This window comes from Vulpes vulpes, chromosome 3, assembly GCF_048418805.1.
Source record: "Vulpes vulpes isolate BD-2025 chromosome 3, VulVul3, whole genome shotgun sequence".
In the NCBI taxonomy this organism is placed as follows: domain Eukaryota; kingdom Metazoa; phylum Chordata; class Mammalia; order Carnivora; family Canidae; genus Vulpes; species Vulpes vulpes.
In genome coordinates this window covers 89,036,953-89,062,698 of record NC_132782.1, presented here as the reverse complement: position 1 = coordinate 89,062,698, position 25,746 = coordinate 89,036,953, and the positions used below count along the sequence as shown (strand labels likewise).

At 50.4% G+C, this 25,746-nt stretch overlaps 1 protein-coding gene across 5 annotated transcripts in view; it reads right to left on the bottom strand.

Moving 5' to 3' along the window:
• CARD11 (caspase recruitment domain family member 11) overlaps positions 1-25,746 on the bottom strand; it is a 115,204-nt gene that overhangs the window by 16,599 nt on the left and 72,859 nt on the right. For 2 of the 5 annotated variants that reach the window (XM_072753256.1, XM_026011348.2), the window contains exons 3-16: positions 17,623-17,835; positions 15,888-16,025; positions 14,565-14,890; positions 11,714-11,893; positions 10,681-10,833; positions 10,131-10,256; positions 9,275-9,472; positions 7,303-7,479; positions 6,636-6,687; positions 4,901-4,983; positions 3,683-3,783; positions 2,767-2,819; positions 899-1,031; positions 129-330 (exon numbers count right to left, since the gene is read on the bottom strand). In XM_072753256.1, coding sequence (XP_072609357.1) covers positions 129-330; positions 899-1,031; positions 2,767-2,819; positions 3,683-3,783; positions 4,901-4,983; positions 6,636-6,687; positions 7,303-7,479; positions 9,275-9,472; positions 10,131-10,256; positions 10,681-10,833; positions 11,714-11,893; positions 14,565-14,890; positions 15,888-16,025; positions 17,623-17,835 — 2,135 coding nt within the window. Of the gene's footprint in view, positions 1-128; positions 331-898; positions 1,032-2,766; positions 2,820-3,682; positions 3,784-4,900; positions 4,984-6,635; positions 6,688-7,302; positions 7,480-9,274; positions 9,473-10,130; positions 10,257-10,680; positions 10,834-11,713; positions 11,894-14,564; positions 14,891-15,887; positions 16,026-17,622; positions 17,836-24,004; positions 24,390-25,746 lie in introns of all 5 variants that reach the window. The other 3 variants (XM_072753257.1, XM_072753258.1, XM_072753255.1) reach the window with 2 other exon arrangements.

Genomic DNA, 25,746 nt, shown 5'->3' with positions numbered 1-25,746 from the left:
TCCCTCCAACTCCCTCCTCCGGGTGGGGGTGGGGGTGTGCCCTCTGCCAGGACATGTGCAGAGGAAGTAGGGGAAGACCCCGGGCACCCTGGCTGTGCCACCACCTCCCCCAGCCCCCGGCCCCTCACCAGTAGCAGCTGGTGGCCCTCATGGAGGCCAGCCTTCTCGGCCAGGGAGCCTGGCTTGACCGAGTGGACGAAACTCCCTCGTGCGTTGCCCCCGAGCAGGGTGAGCTGTGAGATGAGGCTGTCGCCGTTCAGTGTGGTGTACTGCATCGAGGGCCCAGGACCCCGCACGTGCCCCACAGATGTGACAGATGGCCGGAAGGGTCTGGGTCAGGGAAGGAAACAGTGGTTAGGTGGCTGTGATTAGGACACCTGTTACCTGGCCATGCCATGGAGATCCCATCCCTGAGAGCTGCAAGAGCAGCCACCTGAGGTGAGAGCTTGCAACCTGCTCCTGCCGGGAAAGCACACAAGATGCTGAGCTGTCCTCCAACCAGTGGCCGTGGCCACACTGTGCTTGCACCCTGGCTGACCACCGCTGTGGGCTGGGCCAACAAGGGCACACTGGCTGCTCTGTTCCTCCTCACACACCAGGTGGGCCACTATGGGCACAGACCACAGGGCTTCCCCCATCTCATGGGGGGCGCTGGGGCCAGTCAGACATCCAGTGCCACCCCCTTGCCTCTACCACACTGTGTGGTCCTGGGCAACCCCCATCCTCTCTGGGCCTGATTGGGGGGGGCAGTGGTTTCTGGTTCTGGGACACCGTGGTTCCTGATTCTAGAACATAGGGGAGGTGGATGGTCCCTTTTTGGGAGTTCTAGGGGGTGAGTGGCCTTTACCACACCATCCCTTCTCCCAACTCTGGCTCCCCTTTCCCACGACCACAGTACCTTTCTAGAGAGAACTTCCTAAACATGAGGTTGACTTGCTCCAGGTCATAGGCATCCAAGCCCTCGGACTGGTGGGAGGAGGAGGAGGAGTGAACAGATGGGGGTCCAAAGGAGGAGCGCTCATGACTGTCATCTGCAAAGGAGCCAGTGCACATGAGGACCAATCCCTGCCCCCCCCCACCTCCCTCCCAGGAGGTTCTCCTGCTGGGCCTGGGCCAGGAAGCTTCTAGAAGATGCTTTACACTGAATCTTCTTCCGCAGAGCCATCCCCTTGCCTCGGAGTCCCTTCTTAAGGGAAGTCTCACCAGCTATCTGCTTTTCAAGCCTCCTGTTTCTATACCTGGGAAAGGAGTCTGTACCAGCAGGCACCGGTTCTGCTTCTGAATTGGGGTCCATGTTTTTATCTTGGGACCACCTGAGGTCTTACCATCTGCCACTTTTGGGGATGTGGACTGGGGCAGGACCCAAAGAGCAGAGTCTGCACTGAGTATAGGAGCCCCCTCTTCCCAACTCAGCGGGAAGGACTCCGAGGACTTGGTGCAAAGACATCCACTCCACACAGCCCAGGTGCAGGGATGGAGGATGTGCAGACCCGGCTCCGGGCTGATAACAAAGGCTTCTCTGCAAAGGGAATTTGTCCTGACGCTGCAGAATGCCTTGGATGGCTGCCCAGAATTCTCTTTTGAGCTCTCCCCTTTCCAAAACTCCTTCAATTCTTCTCATTACCCAGCCTCTATTAGGTGCTAACCTCTCTTTAACACTTGATAGCTTCTGATGGTCCCCAATTAGGGAGAGCTGCTAATCCTTCATTTTATCTGCTGGCAGCCTGAGCTGCTGAGGGTGGAGGCAGAGTTGGGGGAACCCTGGGAATGAGAGGGCTGGCAGGCCACACCCGGGGAGTCTGGGCCAGCCCCGTGCTTCTAGCTCGGGAGGAACAGGGGCCACCCAAGGCACGGAGGCATCTCCAGGAGGCCTCTGAACCCTTCCTGCCCCTTCGTCTTCTGCACACAGTCGAGTGCTCTGGATGGTACATTCACTGGTTCACAGCTATACTACCTGGGTGTTGGTCAAGTCAAGGACTCAGGGACATGAGTTTTCGTGTCCTGTGCCCCAGGCAAGGTGAGGCGTGGGGGCTCAGTGTCTGCTGGGCTAAACCAAATCTACGCCCCCCTCCCCATTGGAAGAGTCCGTGGCTCCCAGGAGACTGAGCCCCCATTCCTGGCTCTCTGTACAGATGTTCAAGGCCCAGGGAATATCCTGACAATCACATCAGTTCAAACAGCCCGTGGGGCTGTTTTAGGATTGCTACATACCCTTGGGTCTCCCCAGGGCTCACCCACCTCATTTCCTATCCCCCTCCCTGCTCCTACTACTCGTTATTTTCAGGTTGGTTGACAGCTTCATACAAAGATTCTTAGGCTGTCTTCCTGCCTTACACCCACCCCATCCCACTGTTCCCTGAGCTCTCTGTGGCTCCATGCCTGCATTTGCAAAAGGAGGGTCCCAACAGCCTTTCTGCAAACAGTTGTGGTTGATTAAACTCTTTCTTAAAAATCTAGACCTACCCGACTCTGTGCTCAGCAGCTACACAGCCCCTGCTGCCTCCAGAGGAGCCAGGCTCCTCAGGCTGTACCCCCACTCTCGAACCCCCACCTGGCAGCTCCCCAGGGATGAGGCCTTGCTCTCGAGTGCAGACAGCAAGCACTACCCTCCCCAAATCCACGCCACATATGTTTCCTGAGGACCTAGGGGGCACAGGGCTCTGTCCTGAGCTAGAGGGTCAGGGCCATGGTGGGTGTGGCCCTGTCCCCGCTGGAAGGCAGGTGGCCCCCACACTGGTATGTCTCTGAGATCTGCCAGGCACCTACCATCAAAGTCCAAGACATCAAACCCACCGCTGTCGTTGTCTTCCTCGACTGTGCTGTAAGACACAAGGGAAGGACGGGGTGATGGGGGTGGGGGGAGGGCATGTGTGCGTGGGAGCTCTCCAGGCCATGTGGTGGTTGGTTGAAGGTGGGGGAAGATTCTGGGAAGTTCCAGCTCTCCGAGAGGCCTTGGTTTTGAGAGGGCAGCATGGGCAGGAGGGCTGGATAAGGCTGGATGCTCCGCTGGAGGACAGGGTGTCCCAGGGAGCTGGAGCGAGGAGGCTTGTGAAGGGCAGGTCACAGAGTCCCCAACAGCCCCACCTGGGCCCTTCACCCAGGACGGGATGGGGGCAAGGTGGCAGGGTGCTCCTCACATGTGGTTCTTGCCATAGAGCAATGAGGCCCAGACCGGGCTGTCTGCAGAACCAGAGATGCAGATCCCACCCTGCAGGCCACTCCATGCTGCCAGCTGTTCTGGAAACCACCCAGTGATCTCTGACTTTGAGTGTGAGACACCAAATGTCCAGCTGACAGGAAGCATCTGAATGTCTGGGGAAGAGCTCCACTGTGGTTTTCCCAGCTGGGGATGCTGATGGTTTCCAAGAGGCGAGGAAGTGGGACAGGACGCAGGAATTGGGAGGCAATTTCTGGGGTCTATCACTTTTTGGCAAAAAAGCCACCCCCTGGGGCCTAGGCACTGGGGAACCTGATTTCTGGGCAGCTCGGGGCAAATGGACATAGGCTTAGTCAGCTGGTAGCTAGCTGGGTGACCCTGGGAAGGCCACCTGCCTTCTCTGAGCCTCAGCCTCATCTCTAAAGTGGGCAGCATCCTGCCTACCTTTCAAGGTTGGCTCACGGACTGAGTGAGTGGATGTGGAAAGGAACCCGCAGGCACCCTGCTCCCTCCCCTGTCACCCACCTGCGGTGAGGCGCGTCTTCTTTATAGCGCCTGAGGATGGAGTCATTTCCTGGGGGCTCGGCAGTGATGGACATGATGCTAGAGCGGCTCCGGTGGGGCTGCTTCAAAACACACACAGATGTGTGATGGGGAGCTGGGTGTTTACCCCCACCCCCGTGCCTCCGCGGACATAAATATTATATACGCAAGGACTAAACTGAACACGGATGCATCCCCACCCCCGACTTGCTTGAGCTGGTTCTCAGCAGCGACCTTGGCCAGAGAAGGCTTGAGCTCAGCCTGGGGCGGCTGCAGCCGCTGAGCCTGGCTCACATCTGCTCGCACATCTGCTCACCTCGGGAGGGGTGGGGAGGATGCAGGCGGGAGTCCGCCAAGGCTGGGGCAGTGGGGGTGGGGGGCAGGGCAGTGCCTTGTGTCCTGCACAGGCTGAGCTCCGTGGCTCCTGGGCTGTGCCAGCCATGGGCACCTACTCTGCACAACAAGAGGACCTGTGGGCCTGGTGGTGGTGGCAGCAACAGATGCTGACCAGGCGGTATGGCTGCTGGAGGACGACCCTTTGAGAGGAGGCCTGCCAGCTCTTGGCAAGAGCTGCTTTAAATAAAAGCCTCAGATTTTGCCCCCCAGAGCTGCAACCAGACAGGAGCCATTCCTTATCAAACCTCTGTGTCCCCCAGGGCCTGATTTTGGAAGCTGAGCTGACAAGCTTCCCAGGGCTTCGCCTCTGGGGTTAGAATTTCTAATCCCATGCCTTCTGCTGCCTGGCTGTGGGGAGTGACACTGGATGCAGGGGCTGGGACCCCGCGGGCGTGGGGAGGCGGAGGTGGGGGGTTGGGGCTGGGGTCCGTGGTCTCGGGCTCCAGCAGCGCCAGCAGCGCCAGCAGGCTGCCCGAGGTGCCCAGGGCCCCCAAGTTGCAGCAGAATTTTCAGCCGCCGCCTGTGCAGTTCACTTCCGCTCCTCAGAGGCCCATCCGTTCCTCCCACCAAGTGTTAAATTGGGAAAGGAGGCGGCGAGAAGGTGTAAATACATCGTGAGCTGGTGGAAACATCTTTAAATAAACATAAGGAGGGTCTGGGCTGCAGCCCCGGAGTGATGCTGCTCACAGAATCGGTGCAGAGAGCAAAGCAGGGGGCCCAGCCTGCTGGGCGGAGGACGGTGAGCGAGTGTGGGGGCGGGCACAGGTTGGAGCCGGAAGGGGACACGCTGGGGCCCTGGCTTACCATCTTGGAGAAGGAGTTGGTGATGGGCAGGGATCTGGAGGAACTGGGGCTGGCGTCTATGCCTTCTTCTTCGTGGCCTCGCCCTATCCTCATGGAGGCAGGAGGCAAAGGGAAAGGCAGGGAAGAGGGGATGAAGAGCTCCTGTGGGCACCGAGCACCTGGGTGCTGTCCTGTCTGGGTGGCCTGTCCTCCTGGGGGGAGCGTGGGGACAGCCTCCTCCCTCCTCTGGGTTCCCCAGCTGTAGGCTCCCAGAAGGGAGCCCGGTCTTGTACACGGGTGCATCCTGCCATGGCCGGGCCCGGGGCAGCCTCTGCAGAGGCTGGGCCAAGTCCTTCGTCTCTGAGGACTCAGGCGGGCCCCCCCATCTCCCCGACACTCTGTGGAACAACAGGAACTGGGAGCATGTGTCTCTCGTAGAGTAGAAACGTCCCTGCCCAGCAACCCCATCCTCAATACGGATCCCACCCTTTCTATGAAACAGGCCGACTGGAAACTGGGCCAATCGTGGCAGAGTCTGTGGCCTCCTCAGTAAAGCTCCCGGTGACACTTCTGCTCCTTCAGGGGCCATCTGGGGTTCTGCGCACACTTCTCTCAGCTCTTGCCTTGCTGCACAGGAGAGCCAGCTTTCCCACCCGGCCCCCTGTGCCTTGTGCATGGACCGTCAGACACACGCACACATCATAATCTGTGGGCATCTCATGCTAGACAATGGCAAAGGCTTGGGGAGAGTCCAGAAGTTCCATTACCCTGCTGCCTCCTTTCCCTCTTCTTGGGGCAAACACTTCTCTACTTCCCACAGGCCGCAGGGCCTTTACACGTCCCTTCTGATAAAGAAGGTGCTATAGATACTTGATCTGGCAATAAGAGGGATGGGTGGACCCCCAACCCTGGGCTACATTGTCCCCAGATGCTCTTCCTCTGGCCTCCAGCAGGTCCAAGGACTCCTCCTTCCCCTGCCCCATTGTGGACCCAGGAGGGATGCACACTGTCAGCGTGTAGCTCCTTCCCTGTGACCTTCTGCAGCCTCATTCCTGACACTCCCTGCTCCGACCTCTAGAATAGCAGCATGCCATGCTCCTCAAACCTGCCCCCGCACCCCATTCTATCCTGAGTGCCCTTCCAGAGACTGTGTCCCTTCCTGATGGATCTTTCTCCAGCCCTCTTCCCTCTGCTCTTTCTTGGGTGTCCAGAGGCACTTGCTACCTCTTCACTGATGGCCCTGTCTCAGGAGAGGCTCTGGGCATCCACATGGACATATTGGCACCTGGTACACAGTAGGTGCTTGATTTACCCAGGCAAACCGTCCCTAGCCAATTGTCACCCAAGAGTCACAGTGAGGATGAGTGACAAGGATTCTGAAGATGCTGTGTCTTGGAGAACCAGGGGCTCACAGACGGACCCAGACTGCCTGGCCAAAAGCCTGGAAGGAAGGTCAGGCCAGCCTTCTGCTAAGCCAGAGCAGAAGCACTGAGTCCAGCTGAGGTATCAGGGGCTCAGGGCTGATCTCAGTGTGTGTGTGTGTGTGTGTGTGTGTGTGTAGCACAGCTGGGACCTTTCTACGTTGCAGCTCCTGCCCTGTCCTGTGACAATGACTATTAATTTCTATCGGACACCCTTCCACCTGGGGTCCCCAGGCCTGTCCCGGGTTGACTGCACAGGATTGACTGCCCCATTGGAAATAAAGGATGGGGAGAGGCAGACGGAAAGACAGGAGAGGGTCTGGGAGTGCACCAACCTTGGAAATCTGAGGTTCGCTTCAGGCTGATGGGGGATTTGGCTCTCTGTAGCTGTGAGAGGAAAGAGAGGACCAAGGACAGAGGGGACAAATCAGACAAGGCCGGAAACACAGTCCACGGAGGAAGGACCACGTGTGGGCATGAGGCCCAGCAGAACTGCATACACAATGCAGACGCAGGGGTATTTTCTGGAAAGCATGAGGCTTTCGGGCAGCCGCCCTGGCCACCCTTCCCTGGCATGAGGCGGCCCTTGCCAGGGTGGGGTGGGGACCCTCCCTGAGCTGCCCGGCCCCTCTCATGTGAGATTATTTCGTGCATTCATTCCTCGTGGAGACTGAGCCCTGGACAGCCCCGGACGCTGAGCGGAGCGGACAGGATTGCTGCTGTAAGTCCAGCTCCCCAGCGGGCCTCTCACAAGCCATCAGCGTCAATAAACACAGGAGAGACACTCAATACCTATTTGCTGAATAAATGAACGGATTTCGAAATAACGCTTACTTCATTCTCTCTCTCTAACTTCTGCTACGCTTATGAGCGACGGGGGCAGAATTTGTTAATGCAAACGAGGGAAAAGCTGGGGCTGGCGGGACCTCCCCAGATGGGGCCGGAGCTGTCGGAGTCCCATCGGGCCCGCGCCCGCCAGCTGCCCACGGCCGCCCTCAGCACCTGGATGCCCTTCAGGTTCATCCTGCGCTTGGGCGGGTGGTAGGGCAGGAAGTATCTGCTGTCTTCCGGCGACTCCTCTGAGGTAGATGAGTCGTCAGCTTCCTGCCCGTTGGTCCTGGGGCTGGCGTCCCCAAAGTTCTGGGAGATGATGGCCACCGGCAGGTTCCTGGGCAGACTCTGGGAGAGAGGCAGGCACCAGTGAGGCAGCGTGGCCAGCAGCTATGGGGGGCGGGCCAGCCTTCCCAGGGGCCTCCAGCTGCAAACTCAGGACACCCACTCTTCTTCTTGACCCCCATGTCCCTCGCCACCCCTGAAGCCCAGGTACATGGTTCTAGCACCACCTCCCGCTAGATGCCCAGTTCATGCTTCTAGCACCACCTGCTCTTCGTCACCAACCTCCCTGTCCCTGTCTCTTCCCTCTTTGTCATGCTCACAGCAGCAGGGTGATGGCCCTTGGGGGGTTCTTGGGCCCCGGGGTCAGACATGCTGCCTTCACAATCCCAGATGTAGTTCTGGGCCTGAGCTCCAAAAGCAGAACCTGTCGCTGAATGATGGTGTGACCATCTCTGTCCTCACATGCGAGCCTATCGTCCTGGTGCTCTCTACCAGCGGCCTCAGGGCAAGCTGCCCCCCAAATCACACAACCTTTGTGCTGCTGCCTCCAAACCCAAAGCTCTTTGCCTTACTTCCCTGCACAAAATGCACCAAGGTCCCAGAAGAACAACGAACGGCCTTAGCCCACAAGCCGACTCTGCTACCTGATGTCACCCCTCGGGGTGCATCACCTGCTCCGCCCTGCCTCCTACTCCATTGACAGCAGAACCACCCACTGTGGCCTGCCGCCAGCATGCTGTGTGTCACGCCCACAGGACCTTGCTCAGGCTGTCCTGGGCCCAGAACTTGGCCCCATCTTCCCTTACCCAGGACAGATGCCCCCACAGCTTTCATCTCTCCTTGGAGCAAATGCTCCCCAAGGGTCTACCCAAAGTCTGGCCCCCTGCTAGGGCTCGGTCTTCTTGGAGCTTCTGCATAATTGCAAACAATAAATGTTCAAAGGGTTGACAGCATAATGCAGAAGCTTCCAGTTTCCTTTACAGGGGCCGAGCAGAGCCAGGGACAGCACTGCAAGCAGAGGTTCCCACACAGTCCTGAGCCTCTCTACAGGGAGTCTTTCCTAAAACCCTGCCAGAGCCAAGGCCCTGGCCCCCGGAGACCCCATGGCCCAAACCCAGCTTGTCACACACAACACTGTGCTGAAATGTCACATTCCTGGATTAATCTCCAGCAGTAAATTTGAGTCTCTGAGGGCCTGACCTCTGCAGGCCTCGACCAGCCATGCCCTCAGCTGCTAGGGTCAGGGTTCCTTGGTAATTGAGGACAATAATCGTACCTTCCTGGTGGGACAGTTCTGTGGGCAGGAGCTCATGCACAGAAGGCACTGAGCACATACCCATGTGTGACAACACTCAAATGCACAGCTACGCTGACGTTAACCTCATCTGCTCTGATGTCAGCATCCACTCATGAGCCCTTGGGGCTTATACAGTGACATGTATTAAGTATCGTGCAGTCCGTAAAGGATAGCATCCTCATAGGTGCTAGGGCTTCAGTGGGCATCAGATACCAGTAACCATTCACATGGTTGTGGCAGCTGCTGGTCAGCAGGGTGGGACGTTAACAGGTGGCCATGGTCAACTAAGAAGGAGCTGATGCTATCTGGTGAAGTGACTTGTCTAAAGTTGGCTAGCAAGTGGCCAGGATGGGGTTTTATCTTGCATTTTCCAAATTCAAAATTCATCGTGCAAAATTTATGGACGAGTAGGAGGGTCAAGGATATGGGTTGTTCTGGGTGTGTTAGGGCAGGGCTGCCGCACAGGCATGGGGACACCTCAGCAGTGTGGGGAGGCACCCAGCTACAGGTGTGGGGGCCTTGCTCGGCCCCGCTGCCCCCTCATCCCCACCCCGGGCCCACCTGGTCCAGGCCACTGCTGTCTTTGGAGAGACGCCGGAGCTTGCTCTCTAGGTTGACGATGCAGGCTTCCCGCCGGACCATCTCAATCCTCATCTCATCGTTCTTCTCCTCCAGCTCTCGGATCTGTTTCCTGTACTTGTCCTTCTCGATTAAGCACTGTGAGTATTGGGTCTGTGCTTCATCCCGGGAATGGAAGGCCTGCCAGGGAGGGGAGGATGAGGCCACTTTGCTTCTTCACCCCGACCCAACCAAATCAGACCCAGGATGTGGTCTCTGTCTGGATGCCAAGGGTTGGCCACATTGGCTCCTGCTCTTTTCTTGACCCTTACTCCTGGGCATTTAAATTGCTACCTGCAGGGCACCTGGGTGGCTCAGTGTTTGAGTGTCTGCCTTTGTCTCAGGGCGTGATCCCTGAGTCCTGGGATTGAGTCCTGCAATGGGCTCCCTGCATGAAGCCTGCTTCTTCCTCTGCCTCTGCCTTTCTCTCTGTGTCTCTCATGAGAAAATAAATAAAAATCTTAAAAAAAAAATCGCTACCTTTCCTGAGAGTACATACCACAGCTGCTGTGTGTCCTGCCTTTGCCAGGGGCTGGGCCCTATACTGAGAGTCCTGGGGTGGAATCTCTTGGAGCCTGCCCCTTGCCCCTAGCAGGTGATGCTGTCTTATCACTTCCATCTTACAGAAGAGGGCTGTGAGGCGTCCACGGGGTAGAGCTAGCCTGCAGTCACACCTCTGATGAGTGACCCAGCCTGCACGTAGCTGTGACCCTAGAGAGGTATCGAAGGATGATGCTCTGTTGTAGGAGCCAGCGGGGCCCGGTTCAGGCCCCCACGACCTTCAGATGCCTGCCCGTACCTGGTCCCGCTCGCGCTCCACCTCCTCTAGCTGTAGCATGACGGTGTTCATGCGGTGCTTGTACATCTCACAGTCCTTGCCCAGCGTTGAGCACTTTAGCTCCAGGTCCTCCTTCTCCTCCAGGTACTGTAAGCAATGGGGAGAGATGGATCGGGGCCAGCAGCTTTCCAGCCCAGCCTCCCTATGGGCCTGTCCCTTCCTTCCTTCGCATGTCCTTCTAAGAATCAGCTCTCTGAAGAGCAGGGCCACAGTTGTAGGTCAGTCAATTGGCTGAGATTTGCTTTACACCTACTGTGTGCAAGGGGGGATGGGGAGCGGGTCAGGGCAGACACTGTGTCCCCTCATGTGGCCCGCAGTTAGGAGGGGAAGCGGATGCTAGGGTGGCACAATAATGCACAGCCAGGTGCTCCTGCCGGCACGCATGGGGCATCTGTGCCATGCTGAAACCTAGTCCCCTGAAGAGAGTGGGTGCCGGGGAGATCTTGCTAATGCACAGAAACCCGAGGGCACTGGTTGGGGGAATGCTGCTCCTCCATCGGGGGGCTCCCACCTTGTCCCGCAGCTCCTCTGCCTGGCGGACCTCCTCCTGCAGGTTGTAGATCTTGTTGACCAGCTCCTGCCGATCCTCCAGAGCCTCCTTGCGGTCATGCTCCAGGATGTCCAGGATGGCTTTGTCCGAGTCGGGCAGGCTGCGCTTCCCGGCCTGGGTGGGTGGACGGGAAGGGTTGACCATGCTGGGGGTGTGGTGGGGCAGGGAGCCAGGTGGCCCCGGAAGGCAGGGGACAACAGAGCCAGTGACAGATGCTCTGTGAGAGCAGAAGGTTTTGTGCTAGGGAAGCAGAGAAAGAGTCGCTGCCTCTCGGGGTCCTTAAGCAGCTTATTATTTAAGAATTTTATCACCTGGAAAGAAGCATAAAACCCACTTCTGCTCAGGAACATCCCGACGCCTATTGTTCTGCCCCAGCTCTTATCTGAGCCGAGAGAAGCAGTTGCTGCTCCTGCAAACACTTCGTAGGTGACAACAAAGAGAGGGCTGATCTGCCGTCCAGATGCATCCCCTGAAATATCAATTAATCTGCTTCGATTAACCCGGGATTCATTCTCTGCTCCAAATCTGCACCTCAAATGCCAGGCAGCCAATCCTGGGGGAATTGTTCTGGAGGAAGGGGAGGGAAGCCTTTTTTCTTTCCCTGTAGATGTGTTTGGGGCTGTTATTTCTCAGCTACTTCCTCCTTCATACCCGAAAATGAGTCTGCGATAGGAAATACAGGGAGGCACTTGTCGTTTTAACAAATCACGCGGAGCTGAGAGGTGAATTTCTTGGGATCTTTAAGGACAAACAGGTCTCCCGGCTGTCCCTGTCTCACAGAGCCTGGGGCAGTGATTCTGTGGCATCGCAAGTGTTAGCTCACATGTCATGTCTCTGACGAGGGGGTGCAGTGGTGACCCTACTTTACAGAGGGGGCAGGAATGACGTGAATTGCCGTGGGCCACACAGTCAGCAAGTGGGACATAGGCCGAGGCAGGGTCTGCCCCCAGACCCTCACCGCCCCTTCCATCTACTGCCCTGCCCTGGCCCTCACCTGGATGATGGACTGTAGCTCCTGGATTTTGGTCTTCAGCATCTCATTCTCCCGCTCCAGTTCCAGAACTTGCTCCCTCTTGGGCCGGTTCTCAATGTCATTCTTTAGTTTTAGAGACTGGTTCCTCTCCAGCTTGCACTCCTCCTCCATCTTATTCAACCGATGCTTTAGTTGGTCAATCTGAAATGCCCAAGGGTGCCACGGGGACAATACAGTTGGCAGGCAACATTCAGGAAAGGCAATGCTCCCCTGGATCCCCAGCAGACTCCCCACAAAACCTGTGATGCCCACACCTATTCTTCCAGTTAGCTGCAGTGAAGAGCTCAAAGAAACCTTTTGCAGTAAAGCAAAGTGCCATCTTCTTTGATTCGTTGAGGATAATTCTGAAAGGTGCTATAGAGAATTCCCTCGGGGACTCCCCTTAAGAACTCATGTTATCACAGGGAGTGAGGTGGCTGAGAGCTTAGGGTTCTGGGCCCCATGACCTGGCTTTACCCCAGAGCCTCTGGCACAGTGTTGTCCTTGCGGGTTTCCCACAGAATTCTATCCGGACAAACCGTACTGCTGTATAAAGGACAGTGTGAGGCCCTGTGGGTTCACAGTATCTCTGGCCTAAAGGACCCACACTCAGGGCTGGAAGAGTGGCTTCCCAGAGGAGGCAGTTACTACGTTGGGAAATGTGACAAGTGGAGATGTGCTGAGGTCTGTCCTGGAGAGGTGAATGTCAGGAAGTGGGCCCAGGAGAAGACTTCTTAGACCTTTGTGCCTAAATGTGTCTGCTTCCCCAAACTGACCTCACAGAACACCCACCTCAAAACTGTCTTCAAGGGCTGCAAGAAAGGGAGGCACCCAAGAGGCGAGCACCTTTGTACAATTCTAGGCTCATGGGGAGAACAAGTGCAAGGTACCCGGCAGCCAGAGGGTGGTGGCTTTAGCACAGAACGTATTGCCACTGGGCCCCTGTGGAAGGAAAGGAAGGAAGAGGCAGGCACGGAGGCAGCCTGGGGACTCAGCTGGCCAGATATTCTTTCAAGTTCTAGACATGCTTCCCACTATATCATCAGGGAAATATAATATAGGACACAGTCCTAGGAGAGAAACATGTAAGTCGCTGCCACAGGCTAACTTCTCCAAATCCTAGCTACAACAGCACAGAAACCTCTCCTCCTGGTCATGCCAAAAAAAAAAAAAAAATCCTCCTTGGCATCTTGGAAGGTCAGCCCGTGTTCCGTGCTGGGTCCAGATCCTCTGTCGCATCTAAGTGGGCATGGACTGCCAGTGCTATGGAGTGCTTACCGGGTCAGCCGTGACTTTGCCCAAATCATGATGCTGTGTCTCAGCAGCCCTGGGGCATGGGAATTATTTTCCATGTTTGCCATTTACAAATGAGTAAACAGGCCAAAAGCCAACTAAGCGGAAAAGCCAGAAGCCGGAAGTCAAATTTGAACTCAGATGTGTAGGATTTAAAAACTCGTGCTCTTGACAAAAATGCTCTACTGCCCACTACACCACTGACTCAATTCACCTGAATTCGAGTGGATTGTTTACTGATCTGTCTGCTTCAACTAAATTGTAAGTGACCTGAGCAGAAATCGGGTTATTTATCCCTGTGTCCCCCACAGTGCTTAGCACTATGCCTTATATCTGGCAGGTGCTTAATAAATATTCTGAGTCTATTTTCCACCCAGCAGCCAGAGTAATCCTTCTAGATATAAATCAGCTGTCACTCTCTAGCTCTCAATCCTTCAGTGGCTTCCCATCACAATTGGAATAAATTCCAAAGTTCTTACCATGCCCTTATGATCTGGACCTTGGCCATTTCTCTGTGCCACTTGCTCATTTGGCTCCAGCCCCACTCTCTTGGCTCCTTTGGCTCTCTTGATGGTTCCCAAAAACACCAAGCATACCCTTGACTTGGGGCTTTTCCTTTGCTCTTCCCCTGAGCCTTGCACGTTGGCTCCCTCCCTAACCTCGGACCTCTTCTCACATGTCCCCTTCTTAGAGACCCTTCCTGACCATCCTCTTAAAGTAGGATCCCTCATCTGCTATTCCCATCCTTCTTCCTTCCCTCTTCTTAATAGCACTTATTACTACCAGGTGCTTACATATTTGTTTTCTGATTAGCATGTGAGCTCTATGACAGCAGGGCCTTGGTCCTGAGTTATGTATCCCTGGAAAAGAGCCTGGTGCATGGTGGCACTCGATAAATAAAAGGGATGAATGAGTTAAGCAAATTCCCCTCCCGTTCTCCATTTTGGAGATAAACTCATTAATGACATCAATCATTTGGCTGGTGGATTGTTCATTGATAAGTACATTGACAGTCCCACAGTGCCATGCTGAGCCTTGTGGATACAGTTGAGAAGGTCTCCACAGAACAAGTGTGTTCATCTCCTCGCTGATTTTCCTGAGGGTCATTCGCGGTCTGGGCCCCTGGGTTCTCCATCTTCCCCCTCACCTGGCTTTGCAGAGGGGCTGTGAGTACATGTCTGCACACTCACATGGTGGCTCTTGGTCCTGAGCAGGTGGTGGGAATAACCACTGGGTCCATGTGTGCACATCTGCACAATGTACAAGGTGGCTCTGGGTCCTGAGCAAGTGGCCCCCCCATGGTTCTATGTACACATGTCCACACACACACACATGGTGGCCCTGGGCCCTCAGCGGTCATGCTAAGCTTCTGTGTTGGCATGCACACATGCACAGTGGGTCTAGGTGCCCCCCAAGATCTGTGTCCCCCACTCTCCTCACCCAGCTGAGTGAGCAGCTCTGGTGGCCTGTGTGTGCCTGCATGCACCTGCTCACAGGGTGGTCCCGAGTCCCAGCAGCACCCCCGGTGCAGGCCGCTCACCTCGAGCTGGAGGTCTCGGCTCCGCATCACGGCCATATTCTTCTCCTCGCTGAGCTGGGCGTAGCGCATGGCCAAGTTGTAGTTGTCATCCTTCACCTTGACCAGCTCATCATTGTAGCTGTCGCGCTCCTCCTTCATCTTGTAGTACCGCTCCTGGAAGGTCAGCAGCTCCACCCGTGTCAGCGTCAGCTGCTTCTTCTCGTCCTCCAGCTGTCGTGACTTGGCCAGCAGTTCGCACCGCTGTAGGTCCTTGGCCTTCATCTGCTGCTGTAGCTTGATGACCTCGTTCATGAGGAAATGTGTGAGGCCCTCATGGCCCTCCTCCACTGTGGAGAGGGGGTGCCCCGTCAAGCCCGTGGAGGGGGAAAGCAAAGAGGCCCCAGGTGTGGGGCGGGAGTCATTCATTCACTCATTCACACATCAACATGGCACTGAGCTCTCCAGGCCCTGGGCACATGATCACACACAAACAGAATTACAGATGGTGAGGATTTTGCCAAGTAAAGGCGCAGGAGCTAAGGATCTGGGCAGCAGGGGGTCAGATCCAGCCTGCTGGGCAGACAGGTTCCAAGGCTCCTAATGGTTGAGCTCAAATGTTGAGGAGGGAAAACACGTTCTAGGAAGGTGGAAAGATATGGTCAAAGCCCTAGAGGGAGGAAGTAGGAACTTGGCACCTTTTAGAAGCTGAAGGAAGACCAGAGTGGCTGGGGTCCAGAGAGATGGAGAGGCAGAAGGGGGAAGCTGGGAGGGTCAGCAGGGGCTGGACCATGGTAGGGTTCCTGTGGGCTCCATTGAAGACATGGGTGTTTAGTTGGATGAGGTGGAAAACCACCAAAGGTTTTTAGCAGGGAGGGTAATATGAAGGGTGGAGTGAGCATTGGAGCAGAGCAGGAATGGATATAGGGCAGATGGGGTTGGAGGAGTCTGGACCAGGACAGTGGTGGAGATGGGAGAGAAGGCTGATTCAGGAATATTTAGGAAGTTAAGTCGAGATGAGGCTATCAATGGTCTGGCTCAGGGGTACTGGCAAGACAGCAGGCAAGGCCAGGACAGGATCCAGAGGGTAGCATGAATTTCTGTTCCACCCCACCAACATTCGTGGGGGATGTTATGCATACACCCACTTTTCTTGGTTCCTACTTTGGCTCACCTCTGTCACCTACCTTTGATCATCAGGCAGAAATGAGTGGTTGACAGCCCAAAAGTGCCACAAGGGACACTGTCCTAACGTCATAGATTCATAGCTTGAAAACTGTCTCACCACTGGACAGGCACACACCCTCCTGCCAGTGTTCAAATGCCTCAGATGGCAAAGCCACTTACCCACAATGGTAGAGAATCTCCGGGTGGGCTCCTTTCCAGTCACCAGTTTGTACAGTTCCGGATAGTAAAATTCCAGGCTCTCCAAGAAGACCACATAGCCCCTTTGGCCCTTTGTATGTAGAATGTCCAATAATCGGCCTAGGGGAATGGAAATCACCCGGTGAGAAGAAGAGTACACTGTTGATTGGATGCAAGTCTCCATGTCGGGTCTTATCCTGGACTGTTATCCCCCAATAAACTCTAAGAAGACAGTCTCACCACATTCTGTTGCTCGAGAGTGGTATCTGGGAGTCCAGATAATATAAATCAAAGTGCCAGGCCCTCAACAGGGATTCAGTAGCTGTTAGTTTTCCTTTCTCTAAGAAATTGGTAGAACCAAGATAAATGAAATAGCAGTTATAGGAAACCAACAGTTTCAAAGAGCTTCCTGACTGACCAGGGCTGAAATTAACCATACGGGCACCAGCTCTTCTGCGATCGAAGGAGGCTGGACGTTTAATAGCAATTACAGAATAATGTACGGTTCTCTGAGACTCAGAGCAGGAAGACAAATCTTGGGGTGGAGAGCTAGGAAAAGTCATGGGAAGCAGGCACAGCTCCATGATCTTGGGGATTATCTCAGAGTCCAGAAACATCTTTAACCTAAATATAATTTGCCTGGTGTTTTTGGTTTCTGTTACGCTAGTTCCACTAACCCTTTACATTTCTTGGCCCTCCCTCAAAAATTTTATTTTCATATATTTTTTCCCCTGGAGGTCCCAGGGTAGATCTAATAAGTTTCATCTTGTGTTAACGGGCTGTTTGGCGAGGCTGCCTGGAGCACTGTGTGGAGGATTCTGAAGTTATATCCGAGCTCTGTAGGAAAGCAAGCTGTGATTAGTGATGTCTGTTACGTATGCAAAAGAGAGTCACAGCATATGAGCTACTTATCACCAGACTGTGGGGAAGTGATTTTCAAACCTTTTCAACTGTGAGCCACAGTATGAAATAGAGGTTTACATTGTGACCTCGCGCCTATACACAGAGATGCAAATACAGATGCGCGTATATACACACATATGTATATGAAACCAAAACAAGTTTTACAAACCACACTTACTACCTTTGAAGATTGGGATAAAGTGTCATGGATCCCTAGACAGTCTGGAAAAGCCTGTGGACCCCTTCTCAGAATAATATTTTTAAACAGATAAAAAGAAATTGGATTATAAAGGGAATCAATTCTAAAAAGATGCCGTTATCAAATATTACATTTGAGATTCAGTAATAAAAGTGCTTCTTTACTAATGCATTAATAACATGATCTCTTGGCAGGTCTAATAACTCCAAAAATTTTGAGGGTGAGATGAGTGTAAATGATATTTTGGAAGATGTGTAACAGCTGTAATGTGTTATGGAGATATCTGTAATTTCGTTATTGACAAAGTCACAGGTATTGCTAATCCCTACTGTGATCCATCGCCTACCTACATTCATAATTGATGGAAACGCTAAATCTCGGTTTAGGTTAGTAGATAAAGATATAATTTCTCCCCATCCAAATGCATGGACCCTCTCAGTTCCATACGCAGAGAGCTTGGTGGGGGGAACAGGGGTGGGTAGAAGTTGGTGGACCCCCGTTTGAAAATTTCCGTCGTGGAGAAACTTCATTTGGGTTGAGCCAACTACAGGGTATTTTGTGAAGCGCCACAAGAGGTCGCCCACTCTTTCCTCCTGGGCGGCTCCTAAGGTTTACCTGCCCGGTTGATCTTGGAGGGCAGCATTGGCGCATTGAGCACTTCGTCTTCATCCTGCTCATCAATGACCTTACACTGGCGCAGGTAGGGGGTGAGCTTGGCTGGGTTGATGTAGCGGCTCAGCATGTGCCGGTTGCACTCCACATTCTCCCACAAGGCATCCTCCTCATCCTTCAATGTCTCCATATAGTCATCCATCTCTGGCCCTCCTCCTTTTGGACAGAAGCCCCAACAAGGTTAATAAAGGAGCCTCCCTGGAATAGCTCCATAAACTCTTTTAGAGTGATCTCTAGAATATATTGTTGAGTTAAAAAGAAAGTAGAGCAAAGTACATACGGTCTTTTACCTCTTATTTAAGAAAGGAAAGGATACAAACATAGATATATATTTCTTTATACACTACACATAAACAGTGGACAAATAAACCATAAAATTTTAAAAAAATTATTTATAGAGAAGGGAAATTTTGCAGTTGGAGTATATCCTTTCCATCCAAGTTTTTATATCTTACTAAGAATTTATCTTTCCCCAAACAATATATACTATTGCATTTGTTTTACAATTTCACATAAAAGACATCATATTGTATGCTTCCTTGTTTCCTTTTTCAACATGTTTTTTTCTGTCTCTACCTTTCTTGAGATTTATCTATGTTGATACATATAGATCTAATCATTCATTTTTTGAAAACAACTTTATTGAGATATAATTCATGAACATACAACTCACCTTTTAAAATTCAATGTGTACAATTCAGTAGTTTTTAGTATATTCACAGTCATGCAACCATCACAATTAATTTTAGAATATTTTCATCATCCCTAACCCAAATCATCTCATCTTGTTTATCCATCTATTGGTGAACATTTGGGTGGGTGGCTTCTATAAAATATGTTGCTATGAAGATTCACGTATGGGTTTTTGTGTAGATCTAAGGTTTTTTTTTTTTAAGATTTTCTTAATTAATTTATTTATTTGAGAGAGAGAGCATGAGACAGAGCGGGGAGGTGGGAGGGGCAGAGGCAGAGGGAAAAGTAGACTCCCACTGAATAGGGCTTGATCCCAGGACCCCAAGATCATGACCTGAGCAGAAGGCAGTTGCTTAACTGACTGAGCCACCCAGGTACCCCTATATCTATGTTCTTATATCTTGGGCAGACAGATATGGAGAAGTGGAATTGCTGAACTACCTGGAAAGCCCATCTTTAACATCTTGAGGAATTGCCAAACTGCAACAATCTACATTCCTGCTAGCAATGTATGAGGGTCCTAATTTATCCATATCTTTGTCAACGCTTGTGGTTTTCTGTCTGTTTCATTATAGCCATCTGAGTGGGTGGGAAGTGTGGTTTTGATTTGTATTTCGCTAGTGACTAATGATGTTAACATCATTTCATGTGCATATTGGCCATTTGTGTATTGAAAAATGTTTATTCAAAACCTCTGCCCATGCCCACCATTTGCTTCCATGTGGATGGAACTGTAGGGTATTATGCTGAGAGAAATAAGTCAATCGGAGAAGGACAAACATTATATGGTCTCATTCATTTGGGGAATATAAAAAATAGTGAAAGGGAATAAAGGGGAAAGGAGAAAAAATGAGTGGGAAATATCAGAAGAGGAGACAGAACATGAGAGACTCCTAACTCTGGGAAAAGAACTAGGGATGGTTCTACTAGGGAACTAGGGAGATGGGCAGGGAGTGGGGGTGACTGGGTGATGGGCACTGAGGGGGGCACTTGATGGGATGAGTACTGGGTGTTATTCTATATGTTGGCAAATTGAACACCAATAAAAAATAAATTTATAAAAAAAAACAAAAACAAAAAATAAACAGAAAAAAAACCACCTCTGCCCAGTTTTAAATTGGGTTGCTTGTCTTTATTATTGAGTGGTAGGAATTCCTTATGCACTCTGCATATAAATCTCTTATCAGATATACAATTTGTATTTCCTCCCATTCTCTTGTTACATTTTTATTTGAGAAAAAGTTATATTTTCACGTTCTTTAAGGTATTCTTTGTAGCACAAAAGTTTTTAGTTTTGATGTAGTCCAATTTATTTATTTTTTCACTTGCACTTTTGGTGTGTGTCTAAAAACCACTGCCTAACTCAGGCTGTGAAGATTTGCTTCTATTTTTTCTAAGAGTTTTATCCTTTAGCTCTTACATTTAGGCCCATGATCCATTTTTAATTAATATTTGTGTATGGTGTGAGGTAAAGTTTCAACTGTGTTCTTTCACAAGTGGCTATTTAGTTGTCCCAGCATAATTTGTTGAAAAGATGATCCTTTTCCCTTTGATTGGCCTCGGCATCTTCATCAAAAATCAACTCACTGTGTTTACTTCTGGACACTTGATGACATTGTAAATGTGAACTGTTTTCTTAATTTCATTTGTGGAATGTTCACTGCTAGAGCATAGATATACAATTGATTGCTCTATGTTGATCTCTCATTCTGCAATCTTACCAATATAATTTCTTAGTGGTAATAGTTAGTGGATTTCTTGTGATTTTTCTATATGCAATATCCTGTCACCTAAAATTAGAGATAGTTTTACTTCTGTCTTTTCAACCTGGACATCTTTTGTTACTTTTTCTTGTCTAATTGCCCTGGCTAGAGCCTCCAGCACAATGTTAAATAGAAGTGGCAAGAATAGACATTTTTGTCTGGTTCTTGATCTTAGGAGAAAAGCATCCATTTTTTTCATCAATAAGTATGATGCCAGTTAGTTGTGTGTGTGTGTGTTTTAGATTTCTTTTATCAAGTTGGAGAAGATCCCTTACAATCATCGTTTGTTGAGTACTTTTGCCATGAAAGGGTCTTTGATTTTCCCAATGCTTTTCTGCATCTGTTGAGATTACCATGTGATTTTTTGGTTTTGATTCTGTTAATGTGGTGTATTACATTAATTGATTTTCAGGTATTAGAAACACCATGCATTCTTGATATAAATCCCACTTAGTCATGGTGTGTAATTATTTTTATATACTGTTGGATTCAATTTGGTAGTGTATTTTTGAGGGCTTTTGCATCTATGTTCATAAGAGATATTGGTCATTTTCTTTTTCTGATGATGTCTTTTTTTTAAAGATTTTATTTATTTATTCATAAGAGATACAGAGACAGAGAGAGAGGCAGAGGGAGAAGCAGGCTCCATGCAGGGAGCCCGACATGGGACTTGATCCCAGGACTCCAGGATCATACCCTGGGCTGAAGGCGGTGCCAAACTGCTGAGCCACCTGGGCTGCTCTCTGATGATGTCTTTGACCGGTTTTGATATTGGGGTAGTATTGGCCTTACAGAATTAGTTGGGAAATGTTCCCTCCTTTCCTATCTTTGAAAGAGTCTCTGAAGAATTTTTTCTTTTGTTTTGTAGAATTCACCACATAGGCCTGGGCTTTTCTTTGTGGGTAGGTATTTGGTTACTAATTCTCTACTTGTTATAGGTTTGCTCAGATTTCCTGTTTTTCTTGAGTCAGTTTCAGTAGTTGTGTCTTTCTAGGAATTTGTCCATTTCATCTAAGTTGTATAACTTATTGGAAACTATTGTTCATATTATTCTTTTATAATGCTTTTACCTATGTAAGGTTGGTAGTAATGTCCTCTCTTTATATTTCTGCTTCTACTAATCAGAATCATGTTCCCCTGGATCTAGGTGCCCTTGAAACTCTAACCGGGGCATTGAGGGATATGTTGCTTCAATCAGGGAGAACAAAATAAATACCTATTTTAACTTGCTACTGCCCCAGCCATCATACTTTCAATCCATGGTTTCTCTTTTCTCAGTTCCCAGTCATTCTCATTAACCTGAGGGGGTGGGGGAGGAAGAGGGAGGGGAGGAAGAGGAGAAGGGGAGGAGGAGGTGGAGGGAAAGGAGAAGAAAGGGAGAGAGGAAGAGAAGTGGAAGGGGAGAAGGAAAGGGCGAGAGTAGTGGGGAGACATCTCTTTTCCTTGGTCAATCTAGCTAAATATTTGTCAATTTTGTTATTTCAAAGAACCAACTTTTCATCTGAAACGAATATAACGTTGTGTGTCAAATATTGTCAAATTAAAAAAATTTAAAAACAAAGAACCGACTTTTGGTTTCACTGATTTCTATTGTTTTTCTACTTCCTCACTCACTTATTTCTTTTAAGAAAAGATTTTATTTATTTATTTACTTATTTGAGAAGGAGAATGAGGGGAGGGGCAGAGAGAGAGAGAGAGAGGCAGACTCCTCATGGAACAGAGACCCTGATGCAGGACTCAATCCCTGGACTCTGGGATCACCACCTGAGATGAAGGCAGATGTTCAACTGACTGAGCCACCCAGGTGCCCTCTAACTCACTTATTTCTGTACTAATCTTTATTATGTCCTCTGTCTGCTTCCTTTGGGTTTAGTTTGCTTCTTTTTCTAATTTCATAAGGTGAAATGAAGCTAGGTTATTGAGATTTTTTTAAATAAAAACATTAGAGCTATACATTTCCCTCCCAGCGCTGCTTCAGCTGCATCCTTTATGTTGTGGTAGGTAATATTTTTATCTTCAATCATCTCAAAGTAAGTTCTCTAATTTCTTTCCTGATGCCTTCTTGGACCTACTGGTTACATAGAAGTGTGATGTTTAATTTCCCCCATATTTGTGAATTCCCCACATTTCTTTGTTATTTATTTCTAATTTAATACCACTGTGTCTGGAAAACACACTCTGTATCATTTCAATCCTTGTAAGCTTTTGAAGCTAGCTTATGGGCCAGTGAATGACCTATCTTAGAGAATGTTCCAGGTGTGTGTTTAAGAAGAATGTGTCCTGCTGCTATTGGGTGGAGTGTGCTATAGATGTCTTAGATTTAGTTCATTTATGGGGCTGTTCACATCCTCTGTTTCCTTGTTGATCTCCTGGCTAGTGGTTCTATCCATTATTAAAAGCAGGGAATTAAAATCTGCAACTATTCAGTTAATTGTTCAATTTGACTGTTTTATGTATTATTCCATTGCAAGAATATACCATAATTTATTTACCCGTTTCTATACTGATGAATATTTAATTTTCCCCAGTGTTTTGCATGGACACTTAGTGCTATTTGTAGTAGGAAACAACAGAAGCAAGCTAGATGCTCATCAGTCAGTACTTCATAATCCTTTTGTGCTATGGATAAACTCTGAAAGGGATGTGGTGACATAGAAACATCCCAAGACATATTGTTTTAAAAAAAGGCAAATTTCAGAATACATACATGAGGTATAATACAAAAAAAGAAAAAATTTGGTCTTGGTCCTGGTTTCTGAACAGAGCTCCTAAGACTCCTGAAATCTTCTGAGTGATGAGTGTCTTTTGTATGGTAATGAGATGACTCTTGGCTAAGGGGCCCCTGAGATAGCTTCCAGGGGGAGCCGGATGCCAGAAAGACCAAGTGGTTAGAGGGTTATGACTTTCAGCCCCACACCCCTACCTCTGGGGAGGGGAGGGAGGCTGGAAATGGAGTTCAGTCATCAAGAGTGAATGATTTAATCAATCATGGCTCTGTAATGAAACCTTGATAAAAATCCTTCAACAGTGGAGTTCAAGGAGCTTCTGAGCTGGTGAATAAATCCATGGGGGAGGGATGGGGGCGGGGAGAGGCTTCCACACCTGGGACACTTCTAGACCCAGTCCCCTGTGCCTCGTCATCTAGCTGCTCATTTGCATCCCTTAAACTATAATAAGTATAGTGTCTTTCTGGGGTGTATGACTCATTTTAGCAAATTACTAAACCTGACAAAGGGTTGTGGGAACCTCGGATTTGTAGTTGCTCAGTGAGAGTATGGGTGGCCCTGGGGACTTGAAACTGTCATCTGAAGCTGGAGCAGGCTCTGGGCAGGGGTAGTGACTTCGCTGACTCTGGAGAATTAGTGTTGGGATTGAATCGAGTTGTTGGACACCAAGTCGGTGTCAGAGAATTGGTTGGTGTGTGGAAAATGATACATATTTGGTGTCAGGAAGAAGACATCACAACACGTATAAAACCACTTATGTAATGCACTACCAAGCAAGACTATAATTACACAGGTGTATGTGTGCACGTGCATGCGTGCAAAAAAGAAGGGAGAGAAGTGCAGGGAAAGGGTCCAGAGAACCGGAAGCAGTGTCTGGGAAGAGGAGTAAGTTCAGAGGTTAGTGATCAAGGAGGACTTGGACATTACACCGTATTAGTATTTACAGCAAGCCCGTACCAGGGCATTACTTATACAGTTTGGAAGGGGGAAAAAAAAGACAAATTAACAAAGATGAAAGCCAAATATGGCACAACAGGTAGGCCAACAAATATCCAATGTTTGTTCCCCACTCATGTCTTCTGGGGAGATCACAGCCCTGACAGCTTGTTTGCGCCAAGCAAACCCCCTGGCCAGTCAACTGACCTGTCTCACTGAGGACTGGGTCCACAGGCTGAGGTGTCCATATAGGGCCGAAGGGACAGAAGGGCGGTGAGTGTGATTGGGGAATTGAGCCAGAAGGTGGCATGGGGTCAGCAGAGCTGAGTCACAGTGAAGCCAAGGCACAGGCAGCGGGGAGGCTGCAAAGGCAGAGTAGGTGGAGGCAGGCAGTGGAAGCTGGTCTACTGAGGGAAGCCTCAGTGAGAAACCCCGAGGTCCAGAAGAAGCAGCAGAAGAGGTCTATCTCCAGGGCTGGCCCCATACTCCTTGGCCACCTGCACTGCCTGGTCCTTGCTGTGGACCTCCGATAACTTCCGATAGTCTCCGCATTAATCTGAGCTACTTGAAGTGGGTGTTGGCTTCATGCAGCCTGGAGGACATGAATGACCATACATATTTGCTGTGATGAGCAGCTGATTTGGAGTAAAAACAGAAACCCCAGTCCCCATTCCGTCCAGAGAACTTTACACAGACAGCCACTGTGGAGGCCGAGAAAATGAAGGCCATTCCACTTTAAATTCAGCATTACCACAAGTACAGCCATCCCAGGCCCCTGTGAATAAGAGCTGAACTCTACCTTACTTCAGTTACAGGAAGAAAACAGCTTACAGCTTAACGTCCTAGAAAGCCCCATATTAGAATAAAAACAGAGCCCAAGCCAAGGGTAGGAAGCCCCTATTAGAATGAGAACAGAGCTCAATGCCCTTGAAGGCCCCATATCAAAATGTAAACAGAATTTGAGGAATTGCTCCACCCCTTCTGGAGGTCCCCTAGACCAGTCCTTAAAACTAAGCTGAAACCCACCTCGGGGTTCAGGTCCCTGCTCCGCTGTGTCGGGTATACTTGGACCCAAGCTCGAGCTTGTAAATAAACCCTCGTGTGTTTGCATCGGTGTCGACTCCTCGGTGGTTTCTCGGATTCGCGATCTTGGGCACAACACCACAACCCTGCCTCACAGACAAAAGTCCTGACCTCTGCCAGCCCTTTCCCTGATACAGAGTATGGCTACCCGGATCATGTAGCGAGCCTGTGGTTTGCTGCGACATGATCATGCCCACTGCAGCCACTCCCCCAACACAGAGTCAGTATGACCATTGCTACTCATAAAGCAAAATGTACTTACCTAGACTATTTTTAAAAGACTCAGTATCCTAAGCACTTGATTCAACAAATTTATTGAGCATGTGGCAGCCACTGCTGTGTCTATCCATGTCACTCCCCTCGCCCCCCACTTCCTCCCGCTTACAGAATTCTCAGGTTTTTCAGGAATCGAGTTGCCTTATACTCCAGGGAGGCCAGGCATCTTCTGAGCTGTGAGGAGCAGATCTTGTTTGGTTTCTACCAGTGGTTTAAGAAGAAGCACGTGAAGTGCTTTGTGACACACACAACCTGTGGCAAGTCAGTTCTGGTGCTTTTCCTAGATCTTCAGTAGGGACACAGGAAGGAACACTGTCATCCAGCTTTTGGATACCAGCAGGTGAAGGTGTGTGCACCATGCTGGGAGTTGTGCAGCCATTCTGTGACCTGAGGAATCACCGGAGAATAAAAGCTAATACCCTAAGAGCAGAAAGATGGAAAGAACTTGGGTCCTTGATGTCCTCTCCTGGGTCTTGAATTCATCAACATCAGACCCCTCCCACCACTGAACTGCTTCATATGCAAGATAATAAATGCCCTTCGCCTTGAGCCATTTTAAACTGGATCAACTATTACGTGCACCCCAAAGC